The sequence below is a fragment of the Ixodes scapularis genome, unplaced genomic scaffold (assembly GCF_016920785.2).
Source record: "Ixodes scapularis isolate PalLabHiFi unplaced genomic scaffold, ASM1692078v2 PGA_scaffold4__175_contigs__length_147842914, whole genome shotgun sequence".
In the NCBI taxonomy this organism is placed as follows: domain Eukaryota; kingdom Metazoa; phylum Arthropoda; class Arachnida; order Ixodida; family Ixodidae; genus Ixodes; species Ixodes scapularis.
In genome coordinates, this window is record NW_024609879.1 from 91,341,373 (window position 1) to 91,359,296 (window position 17,924).

A 17,924-nucleotide genomic window follows, 5' to 3' on the forward strand; every position below is an offset into this window, starting at 1 on the left:
TGTGGAGGGAGTCGCACAAAAACTTGTCATTAGCTAACTGCGGAGCACGACTTAAAGGCAAGGAACTGGTTACCAAGGAAACGGTCACTAACATTCACGAAAATAAGAAGACTGCCAACTTGAACTGTACCAAGCACGATCTTTTCACCTTCGACAATGAAATCATGTCTGGCAAGCTTTGAGCACCCATGCACAGTAGAGACACCACAAGAATCAGTGGGCTTGTGCAGCAAAAGAGGGGAGCTAAAAAGACGTCCCTGTAATAGAAGCGTAAAAATCTGGGCGAGTTGGTGATGAATCGGAACGAGAATACATTCTGATGCATCTCGGAACGAGAAAGCCAGTGCCTTGTCTGTGTGTATACTCCTCTACTGGTCCATCGTTTGTTTGTGCTGTATTCTCATTCCCAGTAATACTTGCCCTGTCAGACGTCGTACGGCCACCTGTGGCCCTGCACGATTGATATCAAAGCAGGAAGAAAGCATTTCTCCGATGCAATCGAACTAGACAGCTTTGCTAGCAAGAGTACCAGGCTATTCAGCGAACGGACCCCAAAGCGCTGCGGTCCCTTACACACTATCATCTTGCAAAAAAGCTACAACAAAAGTAAAAAAGAAAAAAAAATGTTACAAAAGAAATGAAAATCACACCAAAGCCAGCAACGCTCCAACCAGCTGGCCGTCAATTTTCGCGAGTTTGAATGGAACGACGTAACACGTGCTTTTCGTATTCTTGACTTGTTTTTTCTTTTATGAGCACGTTTTTGCGCGCGCTCACGTTGTGGCCTTCTTTTTTTTTACCCGATAACCAAAGAAAAAAAAAAAGAACATAGGCAATATCTTATATCATTATATTGCTTATTTTGCTTTAAAAAAAATTGTATTCAGGTGTGTAGTATGGCAACCTTCCCCAGCTCCAACCTGAACTGAACTGCCAGAAAAAAAAAAAGCAACGTCTCAAGACTCACCGAACGTAGACTTGTCTGAGGGCCAGCGACGCGTTGACACAAGCTCTGGGAAAGTTGAGCTTGTCCAAGATGTAATCCCACTTGAGCAGATCGTTCACCTAACACGCAGACAAAGATTTTTTTCAGGCTCGTGGACAAAACAAACAAACAAAACCACTCGATCCCCCAGAAAGCGCCCGTCTCCATCCAAAGTTGTCTGCCAGCGACTTGCGACGCAGCAGATTTCAACGATGCGGGAGGTTGAACACCATCCACGTTAGTCCTAGCTCACTGGACCGCCTTTGTTTCTCGCAAACGAGCTTAATTCGGGGCCAGAACCCCCGCCCGCGGTGTGTCAACGACGCCGACGATCGGGCGCGAGCGACCGCACGACGGACCAGGTGTCGAATGACCCTCCCCCGGGCACCGAAGTACCGCCGACGACCCAGCGATTCCCCCCCTCCACCCCCCCACACCAACCCGACCGAACATCCTTCGACGGCAGTCGAATTTTTCCAAGACCCCCAAAACATCGCGAACGAACCCCGAGAAAAGAAAAAAAGGCCCCGCACGCCGAGGACGTGCAAAGGGGGCCGAGCAACCGGTCCCAAACCTGGGTGACCGCGAATTTTTGGAGGTAAATTCAAACGAACGCCCGTAGGAAAAGACCCCTCCGCTCTCACCTTCTGCCAACCGCCGAGCCCCGTCACGGCGTTGTAGAGCGCGAACAAGTCCACTTCTCGGCCGTTTATCCGTGGCGCGTGCTTGAATGGACTCCTGCGGGAACACCGCACGAGCTCGTCACACTTCTTCCCGGGCCCAAACCGGCAAAACAAACGCTTCGCGAGCGAGCAGCTCGGACCTCGGAAGAGGCGGCCACAATGGCTGAGAGAGCGCGGCGCAGGGGCGCACTCGAAACAACTCACCCGCGCGACTCGTGGAACTTCTGCAGCTCCAGCGTGAAGGAGGACGAGTCCTTGGTGTACCCGCCGGGCTCCTTGTGCAGCCTCTCCATGCTTTCGCGGGGCCCGGGTTCACCTGACGATCATCGGTCACGGTAGGGGCAGCGCTGGCCCAGATCGCAGCTAAGCCTAGTCCCAGCCGCGCCAAGCCCCGCTGGCCCAGCGGCTGTTTGCACAGGGGCCTGTTCGGTCGTCGCCGCTGCCGTGCACGGCGTTCGGTTCACATCCTGGGTTCCTCGCGGCACATATCCCAAGCGGCGCGCATCGAGGAACCACTATCAACACAGCACACCGGAGCTCGAAAACGTCACAAGGTTAGGAAACGCTGGAAAAAAGCTATCGATGTCATTACGTTGCCCTCCGCTCCCCTCGCCGCCGTGAGTTCTCCCCCCCTTCCCCTATTGTCTAGTTGGCTCCAAGATGGCCGCCGCTGCAATGCCGTCTGCAGGCAGCGGGCATCCCGTGTTTCAACGCGGTGCCCGATTTATTGCAGAATTTGGGCCTTCGAAAGTCCGCGATTGTTTTGCGGGGACGTCTGCGGCGACTTTTTACGTTCTTGTGCCGCGGCTCAAGACGCGTCGCGGCTGGCGAAAAATCAATCGTGACCAGCCAGCGGCACGCCCGAGCGGCAGCAACTCGTACGGGGTTTAGCGACACGAGAAAATGCGATGCGAACGGCGATATCAAACAATAAAATCGACCCCAAATTAAACATGCCGAACAATTCGCTTTTATTGTTTCACGTCACTTTGTTTGCGGCCGATACAATCCATTTTAAAAACGAGACTGCGCCGTGATCGATATTAGTATTTTTCTATAGCGTGCAACGTGCGGTAGTCCGTCTCGAATCCGAAACCAACACTCCAGCTTGCTGTACGGGTAGCGACATCGGGTGGCTACTATTAACAAACGAAGAATATATTGATTTATACATTTGTGCAGCTGAAACGAGTTCTCTCGCGTGATGCAGACAATAAACGCTTGCGTTTTGTGCAAAGGTAGTACTTTGGTGGAGGCGTAAAATAAATATCTAAAAGCTACTAAAGTTGTTAAATTTGTCGATGATGATGATGATGATAGTTATTCGACCTTATGATGCTGCTGCTGCCATCTATGAAGAGAGGTTTATATTAACCTTTTTGTTTCGCTTTTGTTCTTTGTCAGCTTTGTCGTGGAGGTTGGTTGCGTTGCTGATAGCTGTGCCCGGCTGTGCCACACCTGTGCTTGCTGTGTTTTGTCGGCGGCGTTCAGCGATGGGGAATCTATCCAAACGGCGCTAGATGGAATCCCGGCGGAGCTCCGTGATCATCCCGCTCCGACATGTGGAGCAAAAGCTATCATGGGACTGTGGCGTCTCTTGCGTGGCCATGCTCTTGGCGACCGACCGAGAACGTCGAGACTTCCTCGCCAACCGGGACCGCATATCGCAGGAAGAAGGCTTCGGCGCGAGCACTTGGACCATAGACCTGTGCTACCTGCTCCGGCGGTACGGCATCGACCACGTCTACACGACGGTCACGCTGGGCGTCAACCCCAAATACAAGAACGAGCTCTACTACAAGCTCTCGCTGCTAAGAGACCACCAGCGCGTCGAAGACCGCTTCAGGGAGGCGTCCTCGCGCGGCGTAATCGTCGAGCGCAGGTCGGTGACCCTCCTCGACATCTTGGAACACTTGTCTCGCGGCAGTCCGATAATCGTGCTGGTTGACCAGGGACTCCTGTACTGCGACGCGTGCCAGGCCAGCAACCGCATCGTCGCCAAGGTGTCCGGCATGCTGGGCAAGTGTTTTCCTTTCCAGGGACACTACGTGGTGCTCTGCGGTTACAGGATGAGCGAGAAGAAACTGCTCTATCGAAACCCGTCCAAGAGCGAACGGCTGTGCAGTGTGCCATTCGACGCCTTCGAGAAAGCGCGGAAGCGTTTCGGAACGGACGAGGACGTCATCTTTGTGCGTAGCAGTCGCGCAGAGCAGTAAGGTAGTTGCGTGCCGGCCAAAAATCGTTTCGCTCCGGTGGAGCGGCGATTGGTGATCGTGCAATTGTTGCTGTCTTTGATCCAGTTTTTCGTGTTATTCGAGAGATGGCGGTAGTGCATAAGCCATTTGTTCTACCCTTTGATAGAGAGCCTACATTGGAGAGAGGGTCCATCCCTAACCATGGGAAGCGTTTGCTGCCGAAGTTTGCACCAAGTGCGCATGTGGTTTGTTTTCGCGTGGCGACGAGGAAAGCAGGCAAAGACGTTTGCAGATGACCAAAGCTTTCGTCACCTCCTCTGGAGCAGTTGGAAAATCTGTAATTCAGGCTCTCTATCACTTGGTTGGACGTCCTCGAGTCTCTATTCTCGTGGAACTGAAGTAGCCTGGTTCACATATTTGTTTTTAAGTGTGGTTGACCGCATTGCCACCGCTTACGACAAGACAATGCACTGGCGTTTTTTGGGTGTGCCACGTTGTGTAGAACTTGGCACTTGCGCTACGCAGGTTGCTTAGACACTGCTTCATCACTGGTCCTAATTTCGTGCCTAACGGCGGCAATTAGTTTTATGAACGCATTGAAGCAGGGAGATCTTCGGTGCAATGTCAAGCCGTCTGTCAAAGCCTCAGCAGAGGCTCCGAACGGAAAGATTGCATGTCTAGGTTACATTAAAAAAAAAAAAAGGCTTGTTTTTTTTTGTGTTTTTTTCCAGTTTTGTTGTTTGGATGGCGGAGACCCTGTAGGCTGAGGCTATGGAGGGGGAGGGGGGGGGTATTCACTGAATGCCGAATTTGAGGGGATGTTTAGAGCACATATTCAGAGCGAGCTCACATTAAAGGGATACTTCAACGAAATTTTAAATATTCCCGTTGTGTTCAAAAATAGGTTGAATATAATCCATAATATCCGTAAAAGACAATCGCACGTTTGTATTTTGAGCTTTTCGTTATAAGCAGCCGACTCTGGCAAGCGCTCGGAGAAGGCCCAGCGGAGACCACGTGACATCCAACGCAATCGTGACGTAGGTCGTCTTGGGACAAGCAAAGCTATGGCAAGGCTGACATCGAGAGGATGGCCTAGTCGTTCAAGCCACCGAAGCGGCTGCTTTTGTACGAATTTTGAGTGACGGGTTAATCTTCTGTAATCTTGTAGGGGGACAATAGCGACTTCTGCGACACACAAAAGGCATTCTCGGGAGGAGGGGAGTTCCTCCTTCCCCACTTCTTTCGTCCTGGCCGGAGGCGAGACAACCTCCGTCACTAGCTGTCAAGGTTCCTAGACGAGCATTACAAACGAGGCGTTAGCGACATCCACCAGGTGCTCTTTGCTAATAGTTTAATTCGTTTTAAAATTCCTTTTCGAAACTTTTTTAACAAGATATTGGTATGTTCGATGTGATACGGCTCTTCTGAACACACAAAGACCAAAATATGAGCGCCGAAATTTCGTTGTAGTATCCCTTTAGTAGTCTGCTAAGACTGGCAATCTTGATGGTGCGGAATGCACATTGCTAAATACTCCCTTTACTCTTGCGCACGCCGATGGGACTTCTTCTGGTCGAGCATTCGCCGTGCCGTGTGTCCTCACGTATTTTACACAGTGGTATAGACTGGAACGAATTGCTGTATTTGAGAGATGAAATCTATGCACTATCTATGAGAAATGACTACTAATAATATTGTCAGAATTATATCCAGCCCAAGGCAAAAAACTGATGCATAAATAAATTGGACATAGCAGGTCAGAAATGTTCCAGGGCTACTGGATAAATGGCACCAGTGTGCTCTCTTGTAAGCGGTTGTAATGCAGTTAATTACACTCAAATGCAAGTGTGTGAACCAGACTTCAATTATCTATTGACTTCTTTCACAGGACGAGTTCTTGCAGCCTAGCCAAGAGGGGAAAAAAAGGAGCTCTTTGAGTAGAACAGGAGAATAATGTAGCTAACATTTACTCTGGAAAATATGCAATGTGTGGACCCAAGTTTTGGGAAAACGAGATACGGGACGAGGCAAAACAACATTTACTGTCTAGATGAAAATTTTCAGGTTGTGGTGATTATTCCCTATTGGCCTTTCATAGGCAGGCCAAAGTTCGTTGCCCTGGAAGGCCATGCCACTGTTTACAGGGGCTTCATAAGCAGATATTTGATGTTATGTTGTGTGACAAGTCCTCTAGGACATGAAACAGTGATGTTATTGTTCTCAATGTGGTTAAGAGGAAAGAAAGGACATTATCGTTGCCACCTCTCTGACAAGTCTTGTCTTTGACTAATGATAAATTCCCTCTGCATAACTAATTTTTTTTTTTTTTTTTTTTTTTTTTGGGGGGGGGGGGGTAATTTTGTTTTTAAAGCTCTTGTGTGAATCAGGTCTCAGGCGGCTCCAGAGCTGACTTGTTTCAAACAGTATAGACGCTTTGCAGTAGATGTGCATGGGCGCCGCCATAACTGACCTTCAGTGTCTGGTTCCTCCTATTCCGTTTCCTTCACTTCATAATTACCGTTGCAGACCAGGTCATTGCCGTTTTAGATTTCATTGCGTCCTGCTCCTCAGCATTGGCCTTTGTGGAGGCTCGCCAACGCCCGTTTCAGTGGCTCTTTACCTTGATAAGACAAGGGAAGGTCGGCAATGGCGGCTGTAATCTGGCGCGTGTGCAAAGCGTCTATACCGGAAAATTGCCCAATTTTCCTCAGGTCCTAGATTTTGTGACTTCAGAAATATTGCCAAAAAGTCATTGTGTGAATATATCACCCCATAGTTATGAATACATAACACACTCTTCTGCTTTTGTAAAATATTTTTCAAATTTGCAGTTCACAAAATTTTAAAAATATTGAGCATGTGAAAATAAGGCTGTTTACGGTAGTGAGATTTAGTAGATAGATCCAATACCTCCGATGACGGTACCTGGTAACTATATGAGTTATGCACAAAGGCATTGGTGGAATATCGGGTATGGTTATAAGAGGTATCGGAACAATATCTACTAAAACTCCCTAATAAGTTTGTCTCTTATTTAGGACAGCCTGAGAACAAGCACTGCCAAAGCTATCACTCGAGTGGACAGCAAGTGAGGAGTGCATCTCATGTACCCGAGTGGTTGCAATATTTTAAGTCGAAACTTTTAAATAAGACCGGCCGATTTTATTTAAGTGTATCAGCGAGCAACGTTTGTTCTCTATTGCTCTAATGGTACACAATTTTGTAATGCACAAGAGGTGTAGAATTAGATATGCATAGAATTATTAATTTATCGACAATTTGCAGCCACTGCCTGAAGCAGGGGCTGCAAATTGTCGATAAATCAATAAATGTTTTCGTATCTAATTCTGCACCTCTCGTGCGAACAACACGGCACCGTTTCGCACGGGAGACAAGAGATGGCGCAAGCGGTCGCGACGCCAACTGCCGCCAAAGAACGAGCATACGACGCCGAGAGCCGGCGTTTCTAGCAGACAAGGAACTGCAGTTCCTTGTTACCGCGCCTGTTTTTGTTTCTGGGACTGTCGCCGCCTGCGGAACGCGCGCCGCTTTTGAGTCGAAAAGATTGTCTGCTAAAGACGCCGGCTCTCGGCGCCGTATGCTCGTTCGTTGGCGCGTTGGCGGCGTTCGTTACGCCATCCTTTGGCTTCCGTGCGAAACGGCACCGCGTTGTTTGAAGACCGGTGGCGTCGCTGCGTTTCCATAGAGCTAAGCCTTTTTATTTCTTTACTTTTTCCTCAGGTAAGTTCGCTCTTTGCAAATTTCACAAAAAAATGCACCATCTGTGGGCAACGCTGCACAAAGTCGTAGCGCGATAGGTTAAGAAACCAAATTTTTCGGTCGATTTAAAGAGCTTGGCGTCTCCTTGAATCACCCTGTATATATACATATATATAGATATATATAAAATAGACCGTAGAAATCGGCACCTGCACGTAGCAATCTAAACTTTTCGTCAAAAGTGTATTTCACAGTTTTTTTTGTTTTCTCTCTCTCTTGTAAAATTATTACAAATCGTAGTTCTCTTTCTGGAAAAAATAAGGACGAGAAACCTGCCAGGGTCTACGGCGGGCAGCAACGCAGATGACAGGGGTCCAATAGCGGGGTGTGTTTGGCGTTCATATTTATAGATGGTGCTACCTCCTAATCGCGACCAGAGCCGTGTATTGGGAGAGTTTGGCCAATAGGCGGAGCAAAGGCCGCCGCCAGCGCCGAATATTCCCCCCGCGCTTAGAGCGTAAACTAAATTTGTGACACAGCGTCGACCAATCAGGAGATCGCGACGTCACAATATTGCAAACGGCATTTAAAGCGTGCAATAGAAGCGTTCAATCTCGGCCTCTCTACTCCATCTCACAAATGTCTGCAGTAAAGACAAGGGCACAGGCGCGCGAGCCTAGCTCAGCAAAACGCTTTTGTTTGTACTAGAACTCGTGCATAGGAGGCACTTTCCAAAGCCACGGGCTCGTGCCCATGCCTTTGTCTGCACTGTTGATGTTTGTGCAGATGGAATATAGGTTATAGTTCGCTCTGGGCGGGCTTGCTAGAACAGCGTCTAAGCTTAGGCTGAAAAAAAAAAAAAAAAAATGGTGGGGCGCGCGAGCGTTTTGAGACGCGGAGTCCCGCTCGGCTCGTGCGCTGGCTTTGGCAGTGCTTTCTTTCCCCGTCTCGGCTGAAACGCTGTTTCTAGCAAGTCGGCTCTGGTTTGGAACGCACGTTCGTTTATTCTAAACTTGAATATTGGCGTGAATAAAACCTCACATGCACCAAGTTTTCAGTCACCGAGAGCTAAACCTCCTCACTCTAGCGACGCTAAAACGGCTCAAATTAGTCGTGTCACAAACTTAGAGCACACGACCACCGCAAGGGGCTGTTTCGCGGCCTGTGGTTGGCCTCAAGATGCTCGCCTATTCAAACCAATGTATGGCCAAACTCAATAAACGGCTCTGATCGCGACGGCTCTGGACCACCGTGGTTTATTACAATGAACATAATCTTTCTGAAATGTACCTTCGGTTAAAAAAATAAATGCGAACAATAAAAGTAAAACTTAAAGTTAAAATCGCGTCTGCATAACGACGTCGCTTTTGCTGCCAACGGATTTCGTCTGCGTGTCGTCTACTTTTTTTCGCTGGTCGGCTGCACTTTCGGACGCTGCTCCCGACGCCATCTATCGATACGAACGCCAAACATACTGGACTTGGTCGTCTGGGTCGCCGCTCGCCGTACAGCCTGGCAAGTTTTCTTGGCCCTCTTTTTTTCCGAAAAGAACTTCACTTTGGAATTTTACAAGAAAAAACCGACCTGTGAAATACACCTTCGACGAAAAGTTTAGATGGCTACGTGCAGGCATCGATTTTTACGGTCCATTTTAGATCGAGCCTGGTGACTTGGACCACCCTATATATATCGCTAAGAAATATATGTGAAAGCGATATTCTTGGGAGGAACATTCAGCCATATGTAAACGCCGTAGCCAAATGTTTCCCGGAGATATGAAATTGAGAAGCTGGAGGCGTGGACATTGCCGAGATTTCACTGGTAATTTGCACAGCCGCCAATGTCACTCAGGAGCAGGCACGTAGTTGAAATTGTTTCATTCATTTTATAGACAATTTACAACATGCATACCAAATATCACAAATTACAAATATATATTTCAGGGATGGAACGGCTGCGCCATTTGTTCCATTTTGCGCCAGACGCATTTGTCTGTGCCGTCCTGCACCATGTTGCAGAAACTGCGCCACAGCCAATACCTCGCGCCATTATGCACCAAATCGCAAAACGTGCGCCAAGACAAATTGCATTTTGTCTTGGTTTCGGTTTTTATCGACTCGATTGGCAACAATGAGCGTGTTTAGCTTGGTCGTCCTTGCAAACCTTTGGTCTTTTTATTCTCCCTGTGTATCCCGAATCGGAAGCGGGCGAAAAAACTCGGGGGCCGGATTCCAAGCGGTGCACCACCTGCGAGTAGATTGTTATTCTTCAACCATCAGCGGTTAAGTAAGTCGGCCGAGGTGAGGTCGAGTCATGATGCGTAAGATTGCCTGAGGCTCTGCGGCCCATGGGATCCGGACGTCAGCCAGTTGAAACCAAATGAGCAGAAGGTTCCTTTTCAGTACTTCATTGTTAGAAGTTGGAACCGCATTCCCGTAAGATAAATCGTGTTTTGATAGAACTGGAACGCGGTCCGATCCGAAACCTTGCCAGCCAGTAGCTCTCAGGCGAGGGGTAGATCTGCTCGGCGTACTTAAACTTGCTCCTGCTTATCGCTTCGAATATATAACGCCTTTAAAGGGGCACTGACACATCAAAATCATATTTTTTTTTATTATCCGAAACGGTCGAAAACGATGCCGGGACATTACCCTCAAAATTTGAAATTTGGGAATTCAGTATTCGTGAAGTAAAAAAACAATTTCCAACTGCCGAATTCGAAGTTCCCGCGCGATCGGCGCCGGTGCCTTGACGTCAAAAATTGCGGAGACCTGAGAGTCCCCTTTCCTGTCACCACTCCCTGCTGTTGCCATGGCGACCCAAAGCGAGGAGGAAAGGAGCGAGCGCCGGCTAGCGCCGGCGTTGCGGCGGACCGGTTTTGAGCGGTGTCGCCTGTTTTCCGTTGGAGGATACAAATCCAGGAGACGGCACCACAACGAACTCCCGATTTTTGGTATTTCAAAAAGAAGGGCCGTAGTGCGTTCGCAATTGCGTTAAAAAACATGTTTTAGGATTTCCGTCATTAAATGTTATAAAGATGCCGCCTACAAAGCTTCTAAATTTCCTGATTTTTGACGTCACCGATCAAAAGAAGCGAGGAGGCGAGAGGCGGGAAAATCAAACGCCAAAAATAAAAAGGCGCGCGTGCGCGCGGGAAAATTTTTTTTCGCGATGCGGTTTTTTTTGCGTGTCTATGGCTGCAACTTGCATCGTTTTAGACAATAAAAATAAATACGACCTTTGGGGTGTCAGTGCCCCTTTAAAGGGATACTCCACTGGTTTTTTCATTGTCTCCGATTTGCTTGAAATTTTGCTAAACTAACCAACAAATATCGTGAAAATAGTATCCCAAATATTAGGTCAAAATATTGTTTTTTTGCAAAGTTATTGAATTTACAGTTTTGGTCCTCACCGTGTTTTTCAAGCTCGAAGTCTCTACTGGCAACAATGAAAAAGTGACGTCAGTAGAAGGCAGGGGTTCACTGTTTGGGCTGTAGATTTTGTTTTAAACTGATTCGAAGCAGTTTCATGGTGTCAAATGAATGCTTGGGAAGCTCGCTGCAGTACCCGCGCTCCAGCACGGAGCAAATGATTGGCATATTTTATTTTTTGGCTGCTTGCTCGACTGGCAAGTCTGCCTGCCACTGACGTCACGGCACTGAAAAGTGCGCGAATATTTGAATGTTGATTTTTGGATCATTTTCATTTGCCGATTTCACAATACCTATTATGAATTTCGCGATTCTAAATAGCATACCGGAGAGAGTAAAGGCCGGGGAGTCAGAAAATATAGTTAGTTAAGGCAGCTCAAAAAATCGGTGGAGTACCCCTTTAATCGTAGTCTGCTGCTTCGATATTGAGTTGCACAATAGGATAAACTCGAAATTTGTTGCCCTGTTCCTCCGCGCAACTGCACGTCCGTTGTTTACGCACGTTACGTGGTTCGCACATATAATTAGGGAGTTTTCGTAGATCGTTTTCGCCGTCCCTCAAGGCCTTCCGCAACCCGCTACCATAGCGGGAACTCCACAGTCAAGGCTATCGGCGCGCAGGCGCAGTTGCAACATTTTCGTTGCGGAACGCTTAGCGGAGGGGGCAACGCGGTCTACGAAAACTCCCTAGAGTTGTTGAGCACGTGCTGGTTTCCAGTTTGAGCAACTGAAAGCCACTCAGAAAATGTCAAGGACACTATCTTCAGAAACATATGGTACTTGCTTTTTGGTTCTCATTAAGGCTTACAACGAGTTTTCGTATCTTTTACACTGTTATCCCATCTACCTAAGGTCCCAATTACTCATGTTCATCTGTGCTGCTAAGCACAATTGAAATTGCTCCCGCGCTTGTCTAAGACACAAGCTGAAGTGTAATGAAAACTGACCTGAGCTGCTCCCAGCCTGCTCCAGAATGTAGTTTTAGCTGCTCCCAACCTGATCCAAAACAGCTGTTTCAGCTGCTCCCGTGGCTGCTCCCAGGTACATTTGATGAGTTCCACCCCTGTATTTCTATGCAAAAAAAAAAAAAAAATATTATGAAACACGTAAAAAAGGAAAATAATTGTTTAGAGACATTTTCACAAAATATTGAGCGCCAAACAACGGTTTTCAAAACGTCGCAAAATATATCGAAATGTGCGTATTAAAATGCAGCTTAGGAATATATAAACAAACGTTTGCTGATGCATTATTGCAGTTTTTGTTATTAATTCAGAAACTATAGTCATTTCCCTAATAGTAGCAATATTGCAAGTAAATATTCATAAAAAAAAAAACTCCGTCTTTTTTTTTTACTTTTCTTACCCTTGCAGTAACTTGAACTAACTTGTGATGGCAAAGTATTGAGTAGCGTATGACCTCGAGTTGAAAAAAGCGACAACAAAAAAATAGGGGTGTTTCCGCACGACGTAGGCTCCAAAGAGAATATTCTTTAGAACCTGCAAAGTCTGTACAACGGTGCTGCTCTATTGCAGGACGTAGAAAGTCGTCATAACTTAAATCCATCGGACTGAAGCGCTCCACGCAGTGGAACTTGACGCGATAGTGGCCTCGCGGCGGTTGCGGAACCATTTGAGCGCTGCTGCGCACATCGCCGCTCGTTCCGTTCCCGCTCTTCTTGTTTGCCGCCATCTACGAGCGATGTCAGCAACCAGTTGTCTGGTTGCCGAGGCTGGAAAGGTTGCCGCGACCAACGTTGGCCGCGGCGACGGCAAGCAGACAACCGGAAAACGTAGAAATCGGCAGACGTCGTATTGATTTGGGGCCCTCATTCCCGCCCTTCGGAACCAGCAGATGGCCACGACCTTTCGAGCTCGTTGTGTGAGATAGGACGGCCCGTGACAGTAAACCGAGCAGCGAACCCTGTGTCACGAGTGGCGGCCACCCAGGAGGAGTCAGTCAGTCAGAGTGTTGCAGAAGGGAAAGCGAAGGAAGTGTTGCTTGGGAGGATGAAGACACAACGGCCTTACAATGTCGGTGGTCAACGACAGTTCTGCCGGTCAAATCAACGCCGCATGCGCGCTAAAACCGGCGGCACGGGACAACAATCCCGCAGACGCACACACGAAGATGGGTCGGTTCCGTTAGGGATATGAACACATTTTGAAACCAGCCAACCGTGCACGCGTGAAACAATACCGCGCACTTGCCCAAGCTTCGAGCGCCTTATCCTCGATACGGTTGTAGGCTCTATATCTCTCCGCGGGGATCCGGCACCGAAGGATTATCTCTTTTAAGAAACAGCAAAGCCCGGAGTTCTGGCGAAGTCAGCCTCCTTGTCAACTATAACCGTTTGTGAAGAGTAATCTTCTCCTGAGATGAAAAATTTGCGCCGGCTGACGTGTTCTTCTGGAAAAAGGGAAGGGGAAAGAGGGGGGAAGTTTGAGTAACTACAGTAACTATCTAGAAAGCTCCTCTCCCGATATGAAGCTCGAGGCATGGTATACATCTCGGTTACCTTCTCGTGCATCGCTGCTCCTATCTATTCTTCACTCTGTTCCGCAGAGCCACTGTTCCGCACAGCCGTCGTGGCTGTGCGGAACAGTGTGAAGAATAGATTCGAGCATCATCTGGACGCCGTCATCCTGCCAGGCTTCAGTGTCGTGGGACTGGACTCGGCGTCAGTCAGTTAAGACTTTTTTATTTCGTGTTTCTTTGCCCCGCTGAACTTTGCTTCTCTGGTGCGGTTCCGCTGAACGTTTTTTTGGAATGTTTTCTTACTAACTGTTTGTTGGTATTGTACTTGTTGGGTTTATTTCGTCATGACGTAGCAGCCTGACGGTGCTGGTGAGAGCGTGTTCGCACCAGGCTTGTACAAGATACTCACTAAAAGTATTTAAGTTAAGTTTTTAAGTTAAGTACCATGAAAAATAGTAATTGAGTAGAGTACTAAATACTCAAATTTGTAGAGTAATTGAGTAAAGTACAAAATACTCCAAAGAAGTAACTCGTTAGTTTCAAGACACTTTCAAGTTACAATTTTCTCTGCAATTCATTGTCAAGCACAACCCAATATAGAAAAAATTCTTCCTCTCCGATGCTATGGAATCTCCTAGAAATCTCTTAGCTAGACTTTGGCTGCCACTTAGGCTTCTAGGAGGCCCCAAATAACTACGAATGAAACAAAAATAAAAATATCTTTTCTTTCATACCCTTGCTATGGCAAGGACATAGGCGAGGGCAGCGCGGGGCCCGTTCGCCTGCGGAGGGAGTTTCTACACAGAGGCTCGCCTCCGACGCTTCCCTTGTGTCGGGTGCAGTGGCGGATCCAAGGGGGGGGGGGGGGGGCGTACCCCCCCCCCCCCCCTAAACGCCTCGCCAGGCAACCCCCCCCCCCCCCCCCGGGGTTCTTCGTCAGCTCGAAGAAAAAACGTAAGCAATCGACGCGAGAAACAAAAGATTAAAACAGCGGTGGGTGGACGCGCCTGCTGGGCGCTTCCAAAGTGGGGTTTATCTCCGTCAAGGTCACGGTACGTCTTCCCGAGAGGGACGGTGCCAGGAGTTTCGAAGTGGAGAGACAGTGGGGAGGCGCACCAAATATCAGGGTCCTCGACTGCAGGCACACTTCCAAACAAGGCCAGCACGTCGAGCACGGGGGGAAAATACCTTCAACATATCTAGTCCCCTTTCTCTCTCCCTTTCTCTCTTTGGGGGTTGTCTGCGAAAAAATTGTGCCCTGAAAGCTCCCAAACGCAGACGTCAAGCAGCCTTCCTCAAGGGTAGCGGATTATCCTTCCTCTCTACGGCCGCCTTTTCATCACTTTTCGTTTGATGGTTTCTTCGTGGTTCTGGGCTTGTCTTTTGGCATGTCTCTTTTGGCTTGCTTTGAGATGCTGTCGCCCACGGGCTCACTAAAGGTATCTTATTGGCACGGTGGCAATGAGTTGCCAAGGCAAGTGCGGAGGGGACGTACCGGGAGGAGACGTTCCAGGGGGGGGGGGGGGGGGGGGGGGATGCAGCTTGTAGAACTAGGTGACGAATTGCTTTTCTTCTCAACTGAGAGAGGAAACAAATGCTCTGGGTACAGTGTAGTCTTGGTCTTAGCTTCTCCTGAAGACGCTCCGGACTTCCCCACGACCTTGGCTTAAAGGGACCATGAAATGACCTTTTTACTTTTTCCACATAACTTTTACATTAAACCGTCAATGTTCACTGAATTCCGAACAGGCATCCGTTTTCGTCTCGGTTTATTAACTTCTACACAAAAAATTATTGAAATATCGACTTTTTCATTCTCTCCAACTGACCGCAAAACAAGCCGTGACGTAGGCCGTTTCCGGAACCGGAAGTTCTCTCGGCAGTAGGAGAATGGGAGTGTTAGCGGCAACGAGTTGGGGTGCGCCGGCAGGTTTTACTGCGCTGATGTCACCGACGTATTTCCTGAATCGGCGCCTCTCATCGCCGCATCGCAGCTGAGCGAAATTCAATGAGATATGTTGCGCTACAGCGACAGCATGGGACTAGTCCCATACGCCGGTATGCCTGTTGGGAAGTGCAGCGAATCTTCCGGTGAAGCCTCCAGAAGTCAACCACCCTGTCATTGTTGGCAGAAGGGCCGGCCCGTGTCAGTCGTTTGCAAAGCGACGTAGATGGCGTTTTTCGCGGCCTCGGAGATGCAGGAGCGAGCCGACGTTAAAAAAGATATGTTTGAACTACGAGTGTCAGCAAGAGCCACGTAAATACCTGTTTACACTCGGAGCGGACGCGCGCGCTTGATGGAAGTGCTGTATTCGCGCTGGTTGTAAGCGCTTCGGGACCGTTCTTTTACGATTGCAACTCGATACTGACGCGACACTCGGCAAAAAAAGGTTGGACCGGGGTTGTACGTATACCTCCCACGAACTGTTATAGCTCGACAGTGACGTGCAGTCTGTCAGAATAAAAATGGCATACCAATAACAAAGTGTACATACCGTGTTACGAAGGTAATCCATACGGCGTTTATTGCAGCTCTATATCACACAAAACAAGAAGATAGAATCGACGAGAGTCCCTTTTCGACGAGTGTTCGTCAACACTGCCTCGGAAAACAAGGGGAAGAGATGGACCTCACCTCTTAATCTAGAATTGAGGTCAGTGATCAAACTATAATACGGGAAGGGTCCACAAGGGTCGCGCGGGCATATTCCATTTAGCACGCCAGCCGGTCGTAGGCAGGCGGTCTTGCGACGAAGCAACGCAGCGCCGAGTCGGAATGCCTGCTAGGCCTATATTCTGAGCAGCTCGCTTCGTCGGAGTCGGTGGATCCAGCGTTCTTGTTCGTCGTGGTCTGTTTTAAGTACTGTTTTCTTGCTGATTGAAGTCGGCACGCGCGGGAAGAACACGTAGAAAAATAAACGTTCAGTCAGTCAGAGTTTTGAGAGGGAGGAAAAGAAAGAAAATAAATGTTCGTCGGTCGCCGTCACCCAAGTAACTGTCGGCCCTGCCCTACTGCGCACGCGCAGTAGTTGCTTCGTTTACCACACGATAGATGGCGCTTGGCTCTCAGCATTATCAAATTTGGCAATTTTCGCCACACATCTGTAATTATGCTACATAATGTGGATCTGAATATTATTTAACAAAACTTTTAGGAAACATTCGCCGGCTATTTATTGTTTACGATCGCGGTGCTGGTGAGGTAGGCTCTTACCCAATAGGCGACCTGGATTTGGCTGACGTGCTCCATTTCCGCGGATGCATCGTAGTGAACAGGCGAAGGAAGGAAGGCGCAAAAGAGTCCAGTTTTCTTTTAAAAGTTCTATAGCAAATAATTTTTTTTGGCTCCCTATTTTTGTGTTTTTGTGTTTCTTGTCACACGTTTTACGACGTGCGGTGGATGAAACTCAATTTTAAAATCATTTCATGGTCCCTTTAAACATAAACCCGCTTTCGTCCTCGCCTCCATCCCTCACTGAGGATCAGCGCCGCAGCGCGGAATACAGAAAGAAGCCGACGAGCGCCAGAAGGGGGAGATGTTTCCTCTAATGGCTTCATACTGCCTGCGGTACGACTTCTCGTGGCGGGAAGCTAATAAAAGAAAGATAAACGGTACGAGCACTCTAAAGGCTGGAGGCTGCTTACACGGGGTCCTCAAGCCGACGCCGTAGGCATTTATTTGTATACAATGCCCTTTCAACTTAGGGTGGCGGGACATATTTTAGGAAAGGCGCCCGCTACCCCTTGTCTCCCCTTGGCGCCGTCTTTTCCAGTTAAACGCGGCTTCTGTGGATTGACGGCAGAGCTTTCGCGCGGCTTTGCAGGAGCGAATATGTGTGTGTCGAACGGACTTGGGGAAAACGAGCCCTTTCAAAGATGCGGCTATACATAAATTAAATGGACAGTGCCTGTGCCCGTTCGAGTGAACACCGACTTCCAAACATCCATGCTGCAGTCGTGATCGGCCTTTAGCCCAGTTGAGATTCGCCGACCTTACAACCGCTCTGCCCTATCATATCTCTGCACCTGTCCTCTCGACCCTGACGGATGAGCTAACTACCCAGAAACAAGTAAGTGTTCCTTTGATACAGAAAATATCCAGACGAAATGCAATTGAATATAATTTGGAAGGATCCATTGCTGGTTTAAGGTCTTGTCTAAGTTCAAAAGTTATAGTTGCCGAACTGCAACATGCTTTCAAAAATATTCAACAATTATTCGCTTTCGTTCTCTCAAGTTGCATCCAGAACACGTGAAAACACGAGTTTGGGTTGGCAATGCCGCATGTGCTGCGCTCTGGACATTCCAAATATACGGCGAACAACCGACGAACTTGCATGGCAGCGTTCGTTTCGCTCGCTGCGTCAACAGTGTTTTGACTCCGCGAGCAGCGTCGAAGCCGCCGGGCCATTTTTGTCGCTTGTTTGCT

At 48.4% G+C, this 17,924-nt stretch overlaps 2 protein-coding genes across 2 annotated transcripts in view; one reads left to right on the forward strand and one right to left on the reverse strand.

The window, feature by feature from the left end:
* The window catches only part of LOC120850874 (AT-rich interactive domain-containing protein 2), a 96,140-nt gene extending 93,888 nt beyond the window's left edge, over positions 1-2,252 (reverse strand). The window contains exons 1-3 of the mRNA XM_040223559.3: positions 1,873-2,252; positions 1,630-1,723; positions 968-1,065 (exon numbers count right to left, since the gene is read on the reverse strand). Of these exons, the coding sequence (XP_040079493.1) occupies positions 968-1,065; positions 1,630-1,723; positions 1,873-1,961 (281 nt within the window). The 5' untranslated portion in view covers positions 1,962-2,252. The remainder of the gene's footprint in view (positions 1-967; positions 1,066-1,629; positions 1,724-1,872) is intronic.
* An 803-nt stretch (positions 2,253-3,055) lies between these two features.
* LOC120836345 (protein GUCD1) lies at positions 3,056-4,550 on the forward strand. The gene has a single exon (XM_040223560.2). The coding sequence runs from the start codon at positions 3,189-3,191 to the stop codon at positions 3,882-3,884; it is 696 nt and encodes a 231-aa protein (XP_040079494.1). The 5' UTR covers positions 3,056-3,188; the 3' UTR covers positions 3,885-4,550.
* The last annotated feature ends 13,374 nt before the right edge of the window (positions 4,551-17,924 follow it).

What these genes read in the sequence shown, in the direction of transcription:
- LOC120836345 (XM_040223560.2), top strand. Translation starts at nt 3,189, where the DNA reads ATGGAATCCCGGCGGAGCTCCGTGATCATCCCGCTCCGACATGTGGAG.